At 38.1% G+C, this 18305-nt stretch overlaps 1 protein-coding gene across 5 annotated transcripts in view; it reads left to right on the top strand.

Annotated features, from left to right (window-relative positions):
- PPP3CA (protein phosphatase 3 catalytic subunit alpha) overlaps positions 1-18305 on the top strand; it is a 171401-nt gene that overhangs the window by 104547 nt on the left and 48549 nt on the right. For all 5 annotated transcript variants that reach the window (XM_065633818.1, XM_065633816.1, XM_065633815.1 and 2 more), the window contains exon 3: positions 16608-16732. In XM_065633818.1, the coding sequence (XP_065489890.1) occupies positions 16608-16732 (125 nt within the window). The remainder of the gene's footprint in view (positions 1-16607; positions 16733-18305) is intronic.

The following is an 18305-nucleotide window of genomic DNA, read 5'->3' as shown; positions in this document are numbered from 1 at the left end:
GGAAAATAGCAGGAAAAAAAAGCCAAAACCCTCTGGAAAACCAAAAGCTTTTTAGATATGTTTTGTGGTTGATGCTTCATGCTTGTTAAGTCCAGGATTTGGTTTCAAAACCCTTTTAATAGAGATGCTAATGGGATTCTTCTCTGTCTTACAGAATGTGCAATAAGAGGTTTTTGTGAGAGAGCAGCGTGTGCTGCAAAGGGCAGTGCAGCATTCAGTAACGCTGCCCAGATATCTTTAAAGCTGGTGCTACTGGGATGGTGTTTCAGAAGATGGGAGGGGAATGATTCTTCTCCAGGCATCGCTTGTTTGGTGCTCGTCAGTTTGCTGGCAGTCTGCTCTGGACCATGCGCTTAAACTTGTGCTTGTTCTTTAAAAGCCAAAGTATGGGTAGGAATGAAACCAAAACATAGCAACCATAGGTTTCTTCCTATGAACTCTCCACTTAGTTGTACAGTCTCCTGGTCCCTCTTTGGTTTGTCACAGCTCATCTTGGTTAGTACTTAATCCACATACTTAATCCCATGTGGATGATGTCACTGGTGATGTTAAGGCTTTATTTGATGAAAATAAAGTCTTATTTTATGGGTCTTTCATTTCCTTTGTTTCAAATTTATAGATGTTTTTTCTTATAGCATCTCAGGTCTTTCTGGGTGTTTTCATCATCCCCAGTGTAATTGTTACTATTCCAAGTAAAATAATCTTGCTGTTCTAAAGTTAATCTATTATGCTATGCAGTAGACTTTATTTTGAGCTGTGGACTTCTCTCTAAACACAAGTTGACTTAATTGACTATAGGCTTGGACGTGGTGGAATTTTTTTCCTCTTCGTTTTGTTCTCTTTTTGCTGTCACCTTGCCAAAGGTAAACCCTTGAGATGAACAGGTGAGGTGGAGGATAAAGATCCAATGACACTTGCTGGAAATTGGTCGTAAAAAGAGGTTGTACTCTGGATGCCTTCCTTAATTCTTGTTCGTGCCCAGCCAGCTTGAAAACAGGTTTTGTTTAGATTTTTGTGATTTCTGATTTATGTTGTTTCTTTTCAACTGGAAATGCTATAAATCCTTTTCAAATAATGTGTCTGACTATCAAATGTGTTCCCATGCCTTCAGTATTAACATCAGACCTCCCCTCTCTATACCTTATACAGCAGGAGCTGTTTCCCCCGAAGGTGCAGAGAAACAGAATTAGGTTTGAATGGAAAAAGTCCAATAAAGCCGAATTGAGAAGGAGAGAGGAAGAACTGGCATGAGTTTTTGAGGTGAGGGTTTAATGTATTGTATTGTAGGCTGTAAAACTGGGTAATTTAGTGACTAGTGTAATTGTGGCTACTCAGCATAGCATAATGCGTACCCCGGCACACAGGACGCCCGATTCATACCGAATCGGAGTCTGGGCTGATCTAGCACTTCTTGATAGGTAGAGTATGAAAACTGGAGGAACCTGGCAGAGTTCGACGGCTTGGAAAAATGATTAAACTTTAATGATGTTTTGCAGCCTCAAATGCATTTTGTGCGTGTATGTTGTGAAGCTGCTATTTTTCCACTTTGTTTTCCTAACGGTTTTCAATGGAAGCAATGACATGCTTCTCTTTTGTCTTGTTTTCTGTTGAAATAAACTTCTCTCTAATAATATCAAGAAAGTGATGAAGGAGAATTTTTATCTGGGATGCAAAATCTGTATATGACTCATGCTTACAGGTAGCATTAGGCTGATGATTACAGAGGACATATATTCTGTAAAAAATGCATTGAATTAAGCGTGAAAATTGATTCTAGCCTTGGTTTTGTTTACTTATTCCTTTCAGAATGGAGAGATTTCTTCTGGCTTACATCATTTAAAAAATAAAGCGTGGTCGTGTATTGTTAGATGACGGCTCTTGTCTCAGAATTCTCTTCAGGAATTTTTTTTCTTTTTCCACAGCTGCACTTTGTTTATTTTTGGCCTGTCACTTAAATACAGACCTGTTGCTGCCTTGGGAGTGAGAATCGATTCTGGTTGTCCCAGGTTTTGGTGCAGACCAAGCTGCAGGACACGCAGAGGCCTAGAAGGCCGTGCGCTGCCTTCCCGCCGGCCGTAGCTCTGCCATCTTCGTCCCGACATATTGAAACACAGGGCGACATGAAACACAGGAGAAAGAGCAAAACAAACGTAGGAATTCAGTCAGTTGTAAAGCACGTATTTAGAGCCATTTTAGCAGTGTTCCTGTGCTTCATTTCAGAAGTGTATTGGTACTTTTACTTAATCTTAGTGTTGCTCTTTCTGCAATTTCTCACAAGGTCTGCATGTGTCACACTGAACCACTCGCTGTCTCCATTCCTGCACAGTCAGGTTGACAACAGACAACTAAACTGTGTGATTAAATCAATATGTATTCCTTTCATTTCTATTTAGGAAGTCCTTCTAGTCCTTTTCCTTCAGTAATGATTATCTAAGTAGCAGAAGGAAACATTTTTGCTTCAGTTATTTTTTTTATATCTATTTCACTCAGGATACACATGGACTTGGAAGAAAAATGTGTGGTGGTTTTTTTTTTTTTTTTTTTCTTCTTCATCTCCTGAATACAGAAAATGACCATTATGTGTTCAGAATGATCATTCTGTTTGTGCCAGAAGTTTGAGGGACAGGTGGAGTTATCTCCTTTTACACCGTGTGCTCTCCTCCCTTCTCCCACCACTTGCACCACTTCTCCGGTGTGGGAAATATATCCTTCAGCAATCCCCAAATGTGAATTTTCAGTTTCTAGAGGTTTATTGAATTGTGGTTTTAAACACCAAGAAGCACTCTTGTATGAAATAGCTTTTTTACTTCATGCGTCAGTCAATAATGAATATTAGAATACTGTACATAAGAATGATGGAAAAACCAAAGTGAGGCTCCAGGGAATAGAAATGGCATTTTAAGTTACCCAATAAACTCTTTTACTGTTGAAATTTACAATGGAGAAAAATTTCCTGATTTCCCAGCAAACTAAATAGCAAAAGACGCTGGTGCTTATTCTTCTACTAAATTTTTGATTCAACAGAAAAGCCGAGTTTTGCAATCTACCACATGCTTGCATTGTCACTAATTGAGTTTTAAATGTTGCAGTCTGTTTCCTGCTGTAATAATGATTTATATCATTCTAGTTAATGAGCCTAGATCATTAGAGCATCTATGTTCAGGGCTGCCTTGAAAAGCACAGCAGTCCTGCAGTCCTCTGGAAAGTTATCTTAAATTATAGCTCTTTACCCTTTCACTTTAAAAGGAACTTCCCAGAAATACTGTTCTTGTAGATGATGAATAAAAACCTTTGATAGAGACAGAACCTCAATTTGGAAAATAATTTTGGCTAGTTAGGTATGAAATAATCCTGCAAATCATTGATATGAATGATCTACAGGAAGAAGACAAGGTTAGTCCAGTTCTTAATGACTGTATCTTGTAATATCTCTATTGACATTTCACATTATCTTCTATGCCTGAAAGTACACAGTAGTTAATGAAAGGCAAGTATGCTGATCATATTTACTAACTTTGAGTACCAAAACCACCCAGAAAACAAGCAGTGCATGTTTGGTTTGGGGTTTGGCTTTTTTTCCCCTCCTCTTTTGCAAATATTTCTGGAGATGTTGTTTTCTGAAGAGACAAAATAGCCTGTAAGCGAGATCTATGTGAGTCAATTTGCAATTAGATAAGGACTTTCTTGTGAAGGAACTGCTGAACGCTAGTAAGTTTTGTGGGTATAAACTGCCCACCAGATTTTTTTAAATGGCAGAAATTATGTTCTTTAGTTAAGATAATTTTATAGAAGATATCTATTTATATTATGTTCAACAAGCCAGCCAAAACCAATCTTGAGACAAAAAGTACACAGCAGGTTTCTAATCTTCTGCCCTCTAAGAGAAACCATCAAAACAGCTCCAGTATTTTAGATCTTTTTTTGTGTGGACCATTTTCAGTGAGTCTTATTTATAAGACTTGGTTCCAAGCTGAACAGGTGTTTAAAAGAACCAAGAGGACTTTTTCATGTATTTATTTCTTAAAATAGTCTTCTAGACTTTAATAATTCTCAAAGTACTAACATTTATGAAAAGTGATACTGTTTTTCTTAGCAATAGTTGTAGAGATGAATTTCATCTTTTGTAGTCTCGAGAAGATGCTATTCCAGAGAACATATGCTTATCCTCCATATCAGTATTTTCATACCTAACTGGCTTTTTGTTATGTAGCTTTTTACTTTGGTGGAAAAACTCAAGTATTTCCTAGCTCGACATGCTTTCTTTTGGGTTAATATTTCTTAGATTGTATTTTAGGATTGCGTGTTGTTTGAGACTGCATGAAAAAAGGAGGAAAAAAAGGGTTAAAAGGCCATTCTTTTTGACTTGCATTTTTTCATAGCAGATCATCAGCTCTGCTTCCCCGTGATGTGTAGATATCCCCGCTTCCCTTAGACACCAAAAAGACAAGACCCACAATTACTTTCTTGTGTGTGTGATGATCGTCTGAAACCTGATTACCTTACTTGTGTGTTTTCTGAAGATAAGATCCTATCTGCACTGACTCATGTTTTTAGTCATGATGATGACTTCCTTTTTTCATAAGAAGCGTTGTTAGACTTGGCTTTTTTTTTTTCCTTTTGGTCGCATGCTTTTCAGCTTTCTAGCAGGCTACTTACAGCAGATAGACCATTGTCAGTTGAAAGGCTTGAGTAAATTTTCTCTACAAATTTCAGTAATGTAAATATTTCAATTTGAAATTTTTATTTGAAAATCATATGCAATTTTCAATAAAAATACAGGTTGTAAAGCTTTTGGAGTATGTGAAAACTTTTGGGTGTAATAAATACAGGTTCATGATCCAAGAGGTATTTTTTTATTATTATTACTTGTCCAAATACAAGAGGCTAAAAAAAAAAACCTGCCAAGCAATTTATACAGTTTCAGTTAAGCACAGGCAAGCTTTAACAAACATATGAATACATTAGAATTTTCTTATTGTTTTGCATCTATAAGGTTTCAATCACTTCAAATAACCGTGCTGCTGCAATCCTGAAAAGTCACTGAAGTGCAAATAGTGCCTTTTTTTTTTTTCTCAGCACACATTTTTTACTTGACAGTAGCAAATCTGTTTCCCTTTAATTGCTGGGCTGCCCAGAGCCAAATTTGACCCATTGGTTGTGCTGACCAATACAAGGGAGAACCCGCAGCAATCGGTGCTTCATAAGGGAATCTGTAATGAGAGCAAAAGACTTTGTTTCATAAAATTAAGGCAGTGTGTTTTTGGGAATAAGACGTCTTGCTTACTTGCAAGCAAGGAATAGAGGAGCAAGAAATATGCATAAAAGAAATAATATGAATTCCATAATGAAAGTGTGTCTTCAGTGTAGAGAGAGCAGGTCAGCCATTCTTCTGTAAAGGAGCCGGTTAGGTAAGCTACTGACATATTATAGAAAATAAAGGGAATTAGATATAAATAAAGGAATATGGTAAATGAAGGAAAGCTGATTAGACAGACACACTTTTTGTAGTGAAGCTCTATTGAGTTATGATTTCTTGCAAGGTGCTGAGGTCCAAACTTTCTAGCCGACACCACATGAATGGTGGTAGTTTCACCTCTCTCAGACAACACCAATTTTGGCTCTCTTGAAAACTTCTCTTAATTTTTTTTTTAAACTATCGACAATGTAAAATTTAGGGATCTGGACGCATCAATTGATCCGTAAAAGCTTATTAAATCCTGGGCAGATGCAGACAAAAACGTTGCTCGAAAAAGACAATGGAGCCTTGTGTGTTGGCTGTTTTCCTTACCAGTGACAGCAATTTTATTGCAAGAAAATTTGTAAAAATGCTGAGATCAGTGCATACTCCCCGAGTGTGTGAGAAAGTTGACTCTTTATATTTGTCTATTTTATTTTTCCCCTTTGGTAGTTTTTGTTTCGTGTCAATGAATGTTCAGCTTCCCGTGATGATTCAGTGTCTAGTCAACGATTTCATTGTTCTAGTGAAGGATTATTGGTCAGAGTGACTCCTGTAGTTGCTTTGATAAGGGCCTGTGGTTTTGAGCGCTTCCTTGGGTTTTTGCTTGACTTTGAGCAGAGATGGCACAAGTGCATGGGATGGAAACACCCAGTCTGTAAGAGGTGGCAGAAAGTGACATTTCTCTCTGCAATTTAGTGTTAATGAGGAGTCACAAACACCCCACAGATTCGTTACACTCAAAGATAAAAAAGTTCCAAGTAAAAGAAGTGCTCTGTGAGCATTTCCGAGTGTTTCCTTTTGCCAAATTATTTTTCCACCATAAACTCTTTGTAGTCCTTGTTTTCTACAGCTGTGAGCAGAATTCAAAGCTTTGGGAAGCTCATGCTGAAGAAATGGAGATGAGAAAAATACATACAATTGTTGTAATATCATGACGAGTTTTTGGTGGTTGTTGGGGGATTTTTTGTGCGTGCAGGACAAAAGTAAAATAAACTACGGCTAGATTTGGGGTTAGTATTGTAGTACTCGTAGTTGTAAAGAACATTTTTTGGAATGAATTAAACTGATGTGTTTGATCTTAGCCAAAAGTAGGCAATGTTCTTTCTGAAAAATGAGTCATTCTGCAGAGCAAGAGAGTTAAAGAGTAAAGTTCTTCTGAAAGAAGGGCTTAACTTCTTCAGCACTGCGTGAACACAGTGTTGTGTTAAAAAATATCACCAGTACCCAACTTGTATGGAACAGAAACAGGGAAATGGTGATCTTTTAATGCCTCATTAAAGCATTAATTTGCGGTATGCTCTACAGGGTAGCGTTGCATATAATATTCAGAGGAGTATGTGCATTGTGGTTTAATATAATGATCACAGCTCTGGTTATCTCAGTGCATCGTGGACGTACAGCTGGTATTAGCCCAGTAAAGTTCTGAAAAATAAGTGTCTCCTGCTAAAATACAGATTTACCTTTTTGCGCTGGAAGTAATAGTCATTTAACAGCGCTCTGCTCTGTAAATGCATCGTGTCTCACAGAGCTGAGTGTTACACCTGTATCTAGTGGTGGTTCACACAACAGCCTCCCAAGCAGAGCAAGCACGAGGGACATTTTTGCAGAAATTACTTCAGTTATTCAAAAAAAGGAAAGGAAAAAAAAAAGCTTATGTTTTTCTTGTCCGTCATATTCTTGATTTTTCTACCACCTCATTATTAAAGCTAACGGATGTACGAAATTGGGCTTTCTCCCTGAACTAGGACTTGATACTAGATTGTTGATACTGTTTCAGTGCTGCAAGAAGACTATGAGTTATGGCATTAACACAGACAGGTAAATCTGGAGAAAAAGAGCTCAGTAGGTATTTCCCAGTCTTTTGAGAATAGCCAAGAAACTTTACTTGCAATCTGGATGAAATACCGCTTTATTTGTCAAACACATTTTGGTTTGAGTATTTCAGCAGAGCAGTAGCGTGCAAAGCCAGGCACTTATCTTTAAGGTCACGTCATATGCAAAGGTTTATTTCCTACGGGTACAGCAGTCTGTTGGTACAGCCATACAGGTACAGTAATATGTACCTACAATTGCAGGATTGTATTTTGCAAAACCCTATATTTAAGGGGGTTTTTGCTTAACTTTGCATGGTTTTTCATTAAAGGGTGGTTATTTTTTCTTCTGGTGCGTGGTACCATTACATACTGCTGATGGGATTTGCTCCTTTTATGTTTAGCGTCGAAATTGCTCTCGGAAAAGATCTGGTGTTTGAGGGAATCAGTTTCTGGTATCACGTCTAGTATTTTCTGTTAAAAGCACATCCTTATTAATGTTGTTGCTTTAAGAGGAAATGCACTGTATTTTCAGATACTTCCTTTATTACACGTGCTGTATATAAATGGATGTACATTATGTTAAAAACAGTTATAAGGTCATATAAACACTGTTTTGTATTTGGATTATCTTTGTCCAAGATTATGGTGTTCCATATTCATTGAAACTAGATGACCTGGTAAGTGCCGTGGAAGAAGTAATCACATAGCTCTCATCAGAATTAATGAACTCTGTAGCTAGACCCTCCGAACTCCCTGAAAATCTTGTCCTTGCAATATAAAAAGCTGACTCAGGGTTTTATTTGTTATCTGTACATAAAACTTTTTATTAAAACCCCAATCCTGTGAGATTGTTTTTCTCCTGTGGGAACTGTAGTTGGCGTTCTTTTCAGGCTGTGTGTATTCTGACTTCGTTATTTGCATCTGTATGATCGGTTCAACTGAGGCTGATTGAAGCCGCGGAGGCCTTTGTCCTGTAAGCGCAGAACAGAAGGTGGTGGAGATGCTTGGACGGAGGTTCTCAATTCGCATACACTTAATAGGTATATCAAATATAACCTAATCAAATGCCAATGAAATCCTGTCTAGCTGATTGGTAAGACATTTAAACATTTATTTACCTCCCCTTGGAAGGTTTGGTCTGTAATTATTAAAAATGCATCTGATAGCTCAATATTAGAAGCCTGCAAGGACGTCATGTTTGAGTTTACTGATGAACTACAGAGTGGAACACTGCCATAAATACCAATTCAGTATAACAGAATTTTCCTTTTTTTTCACCTGATACTCTCTTTGAAAGCTATTTTTTGATGGTGACCTTTTCTTCTTACATTTGTTTCTGAATAGCAGTACTCTGTTACCTCCCCGAGCAGCTTCCTGCACAGGACATGGTTGGTATCTGGCTGCCAAAATAATATTTCTTCCTTCTCCCTCCCCTCCTCTGACTTTATTTTTGTTTTTCCCTCCTCAGCCAGCCATTGGGAAAACAGTTCTCCCAGTACTCCCCAGAGTGGGAGGGACTGGTCAGTTTGCTTGAGGAGCATGGGGTCCACATCTTGCCCAAATCTGCTTGGGTGCCACCCCTGATGCCACCCATGTCTAAATTGTGTGCACTCATTATATGCCGAATAGCAAGGTTACATGAAGAAACATATTTAAGGCTTTTCCTTTCATCAATGTGACATTTTCATGTTCTTTTTCGGACCTATCCTTAAGTGATAGTTTTTTTCCTGGACTAATTTTCTTCAATGCTATATTTTAAAAAATATGTTCTCTGTGTAACTTGTTCTTAAAGATAATTTCAGGAAAACTGTAATATCCAGGTTTTATACAGTTATTATTTTTATTCACCATTTTCAAATATATTTCCTATCAGTATGAACAAAATAATGCAATCCATCATAAAGTCTGAGGTCTCTTTTCTTAAACAGTGACAGCTTTTGGCCACGGAGCAACTTTTTAATATAGTCATGTTGATTTAGGATTAGCATATAAATTTACCTGCTCAAGACCATGTTTAGGTATATGTTTTCAGCAAGAGGAAATTAATGTGGTCAGTTCCTCCTTGCACTGGCTCCTCTAATTAATTGTCATATGAGCTTTTACCAGGACAGAAATTACCATGGAGAGCTTTCTCTTAAAAGTGCTTTCCTCAAAGGTTAATAATTTTTCACCGAGAATTAGATTTTCCCAGCATAGTTCAACACCAGTGCATCCTGGATGGAGGCATTACAGACTAACCTTTAACAACTGGTTAATTTTATTTAATTGCTGTATAAGACTTTGGTTGTAGCGTTTAGATTCAATAATTTTAAAAAGTCATCTTATGTGGCTTGACCTAGGATTGGACAACTTGTGCGTTTTTTGCTTTAACCCTATACACATACACACTCATTGTACAGAAAGGTTAGATTAAAATAATAGCTCAAGCCCGTTGAAGACATGGGTGCAAAAGCTGAGGTTAAAGCTCAGTAGATCTTCACTGTTGGTTCTTTTGCTCGCGACTCTGAACATTAGACCATGAAGCCCAAATGCTGAATTTCACAGAATTTCTTTGACGCTAATTGTGCTGGCTCCTTGCACTTAGGGTACATGCAGGTATCCATTTCAGACTGCTGGTTGCTTATTAAAAGCCCGGGAATTTGAGAAATAATATTTTTGTTTTACCTTAACACCTGTTTCTGGGAAATACAGGCAGAGTGCTATAGATCCAAAGGCAATGAACAAATGCATTTATTTGTGTCAAGCAAATGTTCATTTTCCACTGATAAGAAAAATTGTTGTGCTGAAAGGAGGAGGATGTTTTATCGTCAGAGTAATGCTTCTGATTCTTAATAAAACACCGAGCAGGGGTGGGATGGAGCATAAAGCAGATCCACGATGGCACAGAATGGGGAAACAGTGACAACAAATGTTATCCTCAGGTGAAAATGGAGAATATATATTACAAGCCAACACGGGTGTCTGTTTTTTGTGGTTAGGTTTTTAGATACTTGGCATTCATATATTGAAGCTTGAACATGCTAATGTTGCTGCCCATAGAATCTTGTAAATTGTCGGGTGCTTGGAAGGTAATTGGATTACAGTCTGTTAGGGTAATACTGCTCTAAAATTCTATGGTAAGAAAAGCAAACGAGGATACTATCCATCAAGCGCTTGTAAATACCAAGGGCTTCTTTGGGCTTCATATAACTATTGCTACATCCGTGTAATAGCAGTGCCTTCCTTTTAGCTTTACTGTGGTTGGGATTTGTGCTGCTGAGAGCAGTACTAACTGTAAATAAACCTAATCCTAAGAATTGGATGAGTTCATCAACAACAACAAAAAAAATCACATGAAGTTGTGAGGGACTGGCTACAAACTACTTTTAGTGGCAAATTGCTGACCCTGGAAAAAGTATTGTATAACAAAAAAACTAATGGAAATATCTTCAATCAGGTTAGTCAGAAAGATGTAACACTGAATAATTCTAACAGTGAACCTGTATATTATTCGATGGACGATATTACAGTGTTGCGTAGGACCTTCCTTGCTCCTTGGAAGGGCGCTCTGCTGGATGGAGCAACATGAGGATGTGTTGTTCTGTGCCCTCCCACCGACCCACCTCATGGCCTTATAAATTATTAAACTTCCACTGGCCTTTGGTGTGGTTTTTTTTTTTTTTTACATCTATAAAACTTGATGATAAGAGAATTTCCCTGTTGCTATAAATAACCTTGATCTAAGGATATGAAGCGAAAATCCTGGCCCATGCACCAGTGAAGCACTTTCCTCACAAGTAATCCTTCTGATGGGGTTATTTGTGGAATAAGCACCGCTCCGTGAAACTGAGGGGGCATTAACAGGGAGCAATGACGGCGCGTTTGCTTTTCCATTTTCTACAGAGGATGCTTGGAGCGATGCTGACCTTGGAGTGTGGCAGGGGAAAGCTGTTTTTTCCTTTGTGTATGGGAATGAACACTGGTTTACTCCCATCACATTTTGTTTCTCTCCCAGGGACTTGATTCAGCATCATCTGGTAGAGGTGATCTTGGAAAAAATCTGTAAAATACGCACTAGATCACCATCCGTTTTCTACTACAACTCTGCTATGTTACTTTGACCTGGAATTGAAGGTGTTTATTTGGCACCTCACTGCCGTCATAATATCCGCTCAGTCTCCTGAAAAATTCAGCTGGGGTAGGAGCGTGGAGGGATTTTTCTGTCGGTGTAGGTTTTACAGTGCTTGGGAAGAGGCTGTTTCCCGAGACTCTGTTATTTCAGATACGTCCTATATATACAAAGACCCTCCTCTGCGGGCCAGGCTTGTGTACGTGTGTTTTGTTTTGTTTTGAGACACTGCATATAATTTTGTGACACCAAAAGTAATTTTGTGGAGCTATTTTAAAAAACTTTGTCCTGAAGATGTTTTTGTAGCCTTAACATCTTGAAGGGCTTGTTGCTGCATGGCTTAGGGTTTTTCTGCTTTCTCCTTCACCAAAGAATGTTGATGGCTGTTGTCATGAAGATCTTTTCTGATGTGATGTTTTTCCCCTTCCCCACTCTTTTTCACTCTACCTCTTCAAATCAAGTGTCATTAATTTGTTCTAGCCTTCAGGAAATGGTGGGAGAAAACGAACTCCTATTACAAGGAGTGAGCGTGGGTTGATCTTTACAGATACTGGTGCTTCGAGTGTTGGCAGAGCAGAACACGGCATAGTGTCCTCGTGTTGCACAGAAAACAGCTTTTCCCAAGATACTTTTTCCTCAGGACAAAGGAGGAAGGGCAGCAACTAAACAACATTGCCAGATGTGATGTTGATGGTCCATTTGCAGTTTCCTTTGCTGTACCTGTCTGGGTAATGGTTTCTGGCTTCATCTTTGGAGGAGCAAGCCCCTTTATGAAAATAGGGAATTGTAGTATTTTGTTAATGGCTGTTCACTCTGGTAGTATAAACTCATCAGTTTTTGTGCACTGATTGAAGGGAAAATATAGATGAAAGCCTATTATAATCATGTTAGATAACCAGATATGAATATGAATGAGATCATGATTTGTTTGAAATACAGAGCTGTGTTGTTCAATACACTTAGTATAACAAACATTCTTGTGAAAGCCCAATATATTGAGTCTAGTAAATGTTTTCTTAGGATGATGTTACCTAGTGAGCTCTCTAAATGATTCTGTCTTTGAGTAAGTAATGAAGTCTGCAAGTTTTTTAAATATCTCACAGACAGAAATAGAACAGCGTGACTATAAAACAACGTATGTAACTTTAACCACTGAGTTTGTGTCTTGAGTAGTCTTTAGTGAGTATATAAACATTTCTGGAGTTTCTTCTTTTATTTTTTACTTCTCTTTCCTCCTTATTCTCCAAAAAAAGTAAGGAAGAAAATCACTCAGTTTTTAGCAGTTAAAAATATATATATGTATTTTTAATATATATATTTATATATGAGTATATAAATATATAGATTTTTATATATAAATATATATATTTATATGTTTAAAAAAATATATATGTAAAAACGCATGGAATGGAACTGTGGCATTTTGAACATTTCATACTGCTGTGGCAATATACGATGTTCCTCAGTAACATGTACACTTGGAAACAAAGCTCATTCGAGCTCAAAGATTGAGTAATCAAGGACACACGGTTCTTACATGTGACTTGGTTCTTAAATGAGAGCCTTCTGGTTAATAGTTGAGCCCTTCAGGAGCAATACAAGTAGTTTTTCTTGAAGCTCCTGCGAATTTCATGCACGTAGCTCTTGCAGGTGTTTTCTTTCATATTTATCGGTAGGTGAATGAAGCCCAGGCTTTGACTCCTCAGCTCCTAAAGTTCATGTAGTTGGTTTTGCTTTGCCTTTGTGTGTCCACTCTTACTTGAAGTACTTGAAGTACTCCTTCCTCACCTGGCTGCTTCATTAAGCCTTTGGTAACATTTAATTGCTCTAAACTACTTCCCTAGGGAAATGGTTGGGACTTGTTGCTGAAGCACAGTCTCTTGGAGCTCAGTGCAAAGACACCCTCAGCTCAGCGAATGTAAAGAACAAGTTGTCAAGTAATGGACAATATTCCCTACGCAGTGTTAGTTTCTTTTTTAAAAGGTATCTTTGCTTCATTATTGTTAATTGTCATGCATGTATGAGTTTGCAGATATTGCTGATGAGGGAGTGTTGCATATCTGCTCCTAATCCCTGATGGCATTTGGAGATGGGAATATAGTCTTGTGATACATGGGAAGTAAATTCACTTGAAACACTAACGGTATTTTACTATCAGACTGTAATGTTATACCAATTAAGTGTATATATGATAAATGAGAAAAAAAGTTCAGCATATCCAAACTGTTGGAGATAGAAAAATTTGTAATTGACAATGTTTAATGTGCTATGAATATAAATTCTGTTCTTAATATCTGTCTGGAGTGGGAAACCACACAACCTCTGGACTGAGTTTGTACATAGTGAAGAGCATTTAGTTATCTGAAGGAAGGTATCTGAGAGAATTTTCAGACATTTTATTTGTGCCAATAATAATTTCAATCGAAATCACTGCTGTACTGCCTTGTCTTCTATAAATAAGCTGACAATACCACTGCAAAGCTTTGGACTTCCTTCACCGCTAGTACAACTTGAACTTAATGGTTCCTGTTCAGTGTTGCTTGTTACTTCGACATAAATCAGAGGGAGATCTGCTCTGTGAAGCCATCAGAAACATAATTTAATTTGTAGTAGGATGACAATTTCTAAAAACAAACAAACAAATGGAAAAAACCTTCTCTGTTCTTGCCCTTTGTCCAATTTCTATTTTTATAATAAATACATTGGGAATGTTCTGAGATAAATTTCTAAGGGGTCCACGACCAACCAGTGTTTCTTAAACCTGCTGATTGCACCAATTCATTCAGCAAAAGATTAATTTAAATCAGCTTATTTTTATTTTTTTTACGTAGTGTATTGATGGCATTTGTGGGAAACCAGTGATACGGAAGATGTACCACCCAGTACTCCTTCTTTTGATAAATTTGTTCTGCTTTTAATGTTAATCCCACACACACACAAACCATGGTTTATGTTCCCTGTGTTCATACTTCAAATCTGTATGTACATTGATCCTGGAGACTTCATTAAGAATTGAGTTTCCTGCTTCATTGTGCTGGTTTTTATTTTGTTGTTATTTGTTGGAAAACTGTTCATATCTTGTCAAATGTGTTGTGTGATAGAAGATGCTCTAGTACAACTGCACGACTATAAAAAGGGAGATTTTTTGAAAAATTAAAAGGAACTGGAGAGCCAGTGGTAATGCTTATACAAGAATAAATGTCAACATGTTCTCTGTAACCTGAAGGGGAATGAAAATCTAATGCTGGATCTCTTCTGCCCCCACCTAATGAAAGGTAAATCATTGATCCATCTGCCTGGGAAATCTTCCAGTTTTGAGACTCGTAAGAGTCACAAAAGAAAAGTGGCAGAGCTATAGCTTTAGAAGCAGTTGCTTTCAAACTACAAATGGAGTATAGTACTGCATGCATATGAAATCACCCTTCAGTTCATTTCCATCTGAATGTGAGTGCACAGGCTTTCCATTGGAAGGACGCTTCAGGTCTATACACACAAACCTTCAAAGTATAAGATCCTTAAGCTATTTCATGCTATTCCAGGCAAAATGCTGATCAGGTTAACCATTTGTAACATCGTGGTCTTTCATTAGGAGTTCTGGGATCTGACTATAATAAATTAAATCTCAGTGTTAACTCTTAATTTTGAGTGCCTTCTCTTCCCGCTGCTGCTTTTACCTGCTGATCTGAAGCTTTTGCAACTACTTTAGTTGCTTGCCAAGGGTGGGCCTAAGGGCTTTTTAGCTTTCCTTTTTTCTTGTTTTATTTTTTGTTCTAGCAAATCATGGGATTTGCAGGGCTCTTCACTTTTTATTTCTCTCCTCTTCACTGGTTTGCTGTCTGCTTTTCTGACTTGTGACAAATTCATGGACATCCAGCTACTTGGAGAAAGCTTTCTAACCTCCTTGGTTTCTCTGATGGCCTCAATGTATTTACCTGTTCACACACATCCACATAGAAAAACAACAAAAACCAACAAAACCCACACCACCACAAAATACAGCAACAACAACAAAAAAACCCCAACAACCCACAACTAAGAAAATAAGAAAAAAAAAAAAATCTGGTTCCTTTGTGCTTTAGCGAAAGGGCAATAGCTAAATCCATTTAAAAATCTTTCAGTCTCGTTCAACTTGTGCAGTTGGAGCAAATGGGGGCGGGCGATAATTGGTAGAGCTGTACAGTTATATAACTAAAAGCTCTTCTGCTGGAAGTTGGGGGAGCAGATTGCTTGGCCGTCAGTCCGCGACACGTGTTCCTAATCTTCCCACAGTGTCCATGCAGAGGAGTACAGTCAAGCAGTGTGTATTGCTTTGGTAGACTAATGTGTTCAAATAAAAATGCTATAAAAATTTTCCTTTGAGGTACAACTTTTTTTTTTTTTTTAGGAGAAATACAGGTGGTGTTATACCACTTGAGGATTTAAATAGTATTTATTTTGCATAATTAATGGCAGATATTATTCCTGAATAGAAATTATAGCTGTTGATGGCTTTCAACATGAAGGTTGTAATCTAAAACTTGGTGTGGGGGGAGAATCAACTAGCAAAAAGAGATTATAAAATGTAACAGTGGTGCTAAGAATACTATATGCTATTTTATGGGGAAAATACCCTGTTACTATCATATAGGAATGCTCAGCTAGCCAGCACTCGTGAATTGTGTCACCAGTTTCACGTAAATGTTAATGAAAGCAATGACTGGGACATCAGTGTTTTTTCTCTGTACCCAAGTGGGGCTGGGGGGGTTGGTTTGGGTGGGCATTTTTTGTTGTTGTTATTTTAGTTTTTTAGATAGAATGACAATATTATGTTGATCCTGTTGTTAGAGTATACAGTCAGGGGAAAGTGGTGGAAGTAGAAATATAATTTGACACTGGACTGAGATGAAAGGTAATAATGTATGAACACAGTTTGCACTGCGAGTTTGTTGGATTTGGCGTTACAGCTGTTGTTCTGTATAGTCCTGTGTGAAGACAGATGTGCCTGGTGTCTCTCCTTTAATTAGTTGGTAGCCTTCTGCATACAATTATGGGTGCACATCATAGAAAAACTGCTTCTGCTGAGCGGCTGCCAGCTCTTCACTGGTCATTTAACTAGAGGATGATGCACAACATTGTCATAACACACTCGTTATGAATGAGAATGATTTCAGAATGCGTGTGCCCGAGATGATCTTGGCATGGTGAATCTGAATATTGCCTTTTCTTTTTTTTTTTTTTCTTTTTCTAGTTTGTGGAGACATCCATGGTCAGTTCTTTGACTTGATGAAACTGTTTGAAGTGGGAGGTTCTCCTGCCAACACGCGGTATCTCTTCCTGGGGGACTACGTGGACAGAGGGTACTTCAGCATTGAAGTAAGTTTCTTATTTCTGTTTTTGGCTGTAAAACTGCTTGCAGCCTATTGTGTATATTTAGCCATTGTAATTTAACCAGTTCGGGAATACTGAAGTTCTTTTCAGATGCCACTTGTGAGCAAAACAAGTCCACGTTAATGTCACTATTGGGCTTTTCATAAAGGTTGCTTGGTATCCAGTCAAATCTCACGATATCTGTGCTGGAAAGCTGACAGAATGGACCTTGGTGCTAACTGTTGGGCATCCAAATATAGCACAGAAGGCAGTCTGCTGTGCAGCTTGTGTGAACTAAATCGGATGAATAGACATGAGCTATTCGAGAAGACACATAGTAGAAAAACTAAATAAAAACCTCATAGTTTAGTTTGACATTTAGGTTTATTTGATCTGAGTCTTCTGGATGTGAAATTTTATGAAAATGGAAGGACTAGATAGGGGGTAAATGGGACAAAAAAGCCAGCAGATAACATGCGATGCTGGAGAGAATGGATGAGTTCTGTTTAGATAGGGCACGCAGAAGTGTACAGTTTGTGGCTTTAAGTGCAACACTTGGATCCACGGAGGAGAAGCGATGCACGTGTGCCCTGTTGAAGACGCTGAGACCTGGTATATACTCAAGTATCAGGCTCTAGAACGTGGAGGTCAAATGACAGTGTCTTTAGCTGGCTTGCAAATGAAACAGTGTTCTGTCCAACCTGCCCACCTTTGACTAGAGGCAAGTCAAATACCAAGCACAAATCCTTTGTTCCAGTGCTCATAAAACAAATTGGATTTTTTTCTTCTATTCTATTCTGTTTGCTTGGATTCGCAAACTGACAGGTGAGGTGCACAATCATCGAATGAAACCTAATCTGGATTTGTTCATCCAGGTCATAGCTGATCTAGTCAGTGAGTGGTCAGTCAGAAACCTTTCCAGCAGCTTTTGAGCTACAGCTTGAGTCCTTTCTCTGAAAAGTTCAGAATTCAAATCCCTCTGAGTCAAGGGAGAATAATCAGTTAGAAGCAACATAGATCCTATGATACGTGGCCATGTGTCTGTGGCAGTATGCGAGAACACATATACTGCTGTCTCATTCTACATATCACATCTTAGTACGCTGTTGTCATATATTGACAAAAAAATGTAATCCAAAGCAGCTGAGTTACTTGTTTGTAAAACGGATCAGTGCCTCATCTTGCCAGTGTTATATTTATAGTATGAGGAGAAGTTTCTTAAAAATAACATTCAAACTTCTTTTGCTTTATTAGTTCATTTTAAGACTTAATTTAAAATGTTAACAGAATCTTTTGGCACATTTTACAAATAGAAATATGCTGTTCCAAGTGCAAATGCTCTAAAAACTTAAGAATTGCAAGGTTCTTTTGCCCACCTGCCAAAAATCAATATGGTCAGGATTTAGTCTCATACCGAAGTCAACACTTTGATCATGATTTTTTTTGAGCCACGTGTGCCTGCTTCCTCCCTTCTCTGATCCATGGAGCGCTGCGAGCTAGATGGGTTACCACGCTGGATTGCTTGGGGAAGGTCGGGACTCTGAGCAGTGACTTCACAGCCTTAAACTGTTGCAGAGCT

Source organism: Caloenas nicobarica, chromosome 4, assembly GCF_036013445.1.
Source record: "Caloenas nicobarica isolate bCalNic1 chromosome 4, bCalNic1.hap1, whole genome shotgun sequence".
Lineage (NCBI taxonomy): Eukaryota > Metazoa > Chordata > Aves > Columbiformes > Columbidae > Caloenas > Caloenas nicobarica.
This window is presented reverse-complemented; position numbering and strand designations above follow the sequence as displayed.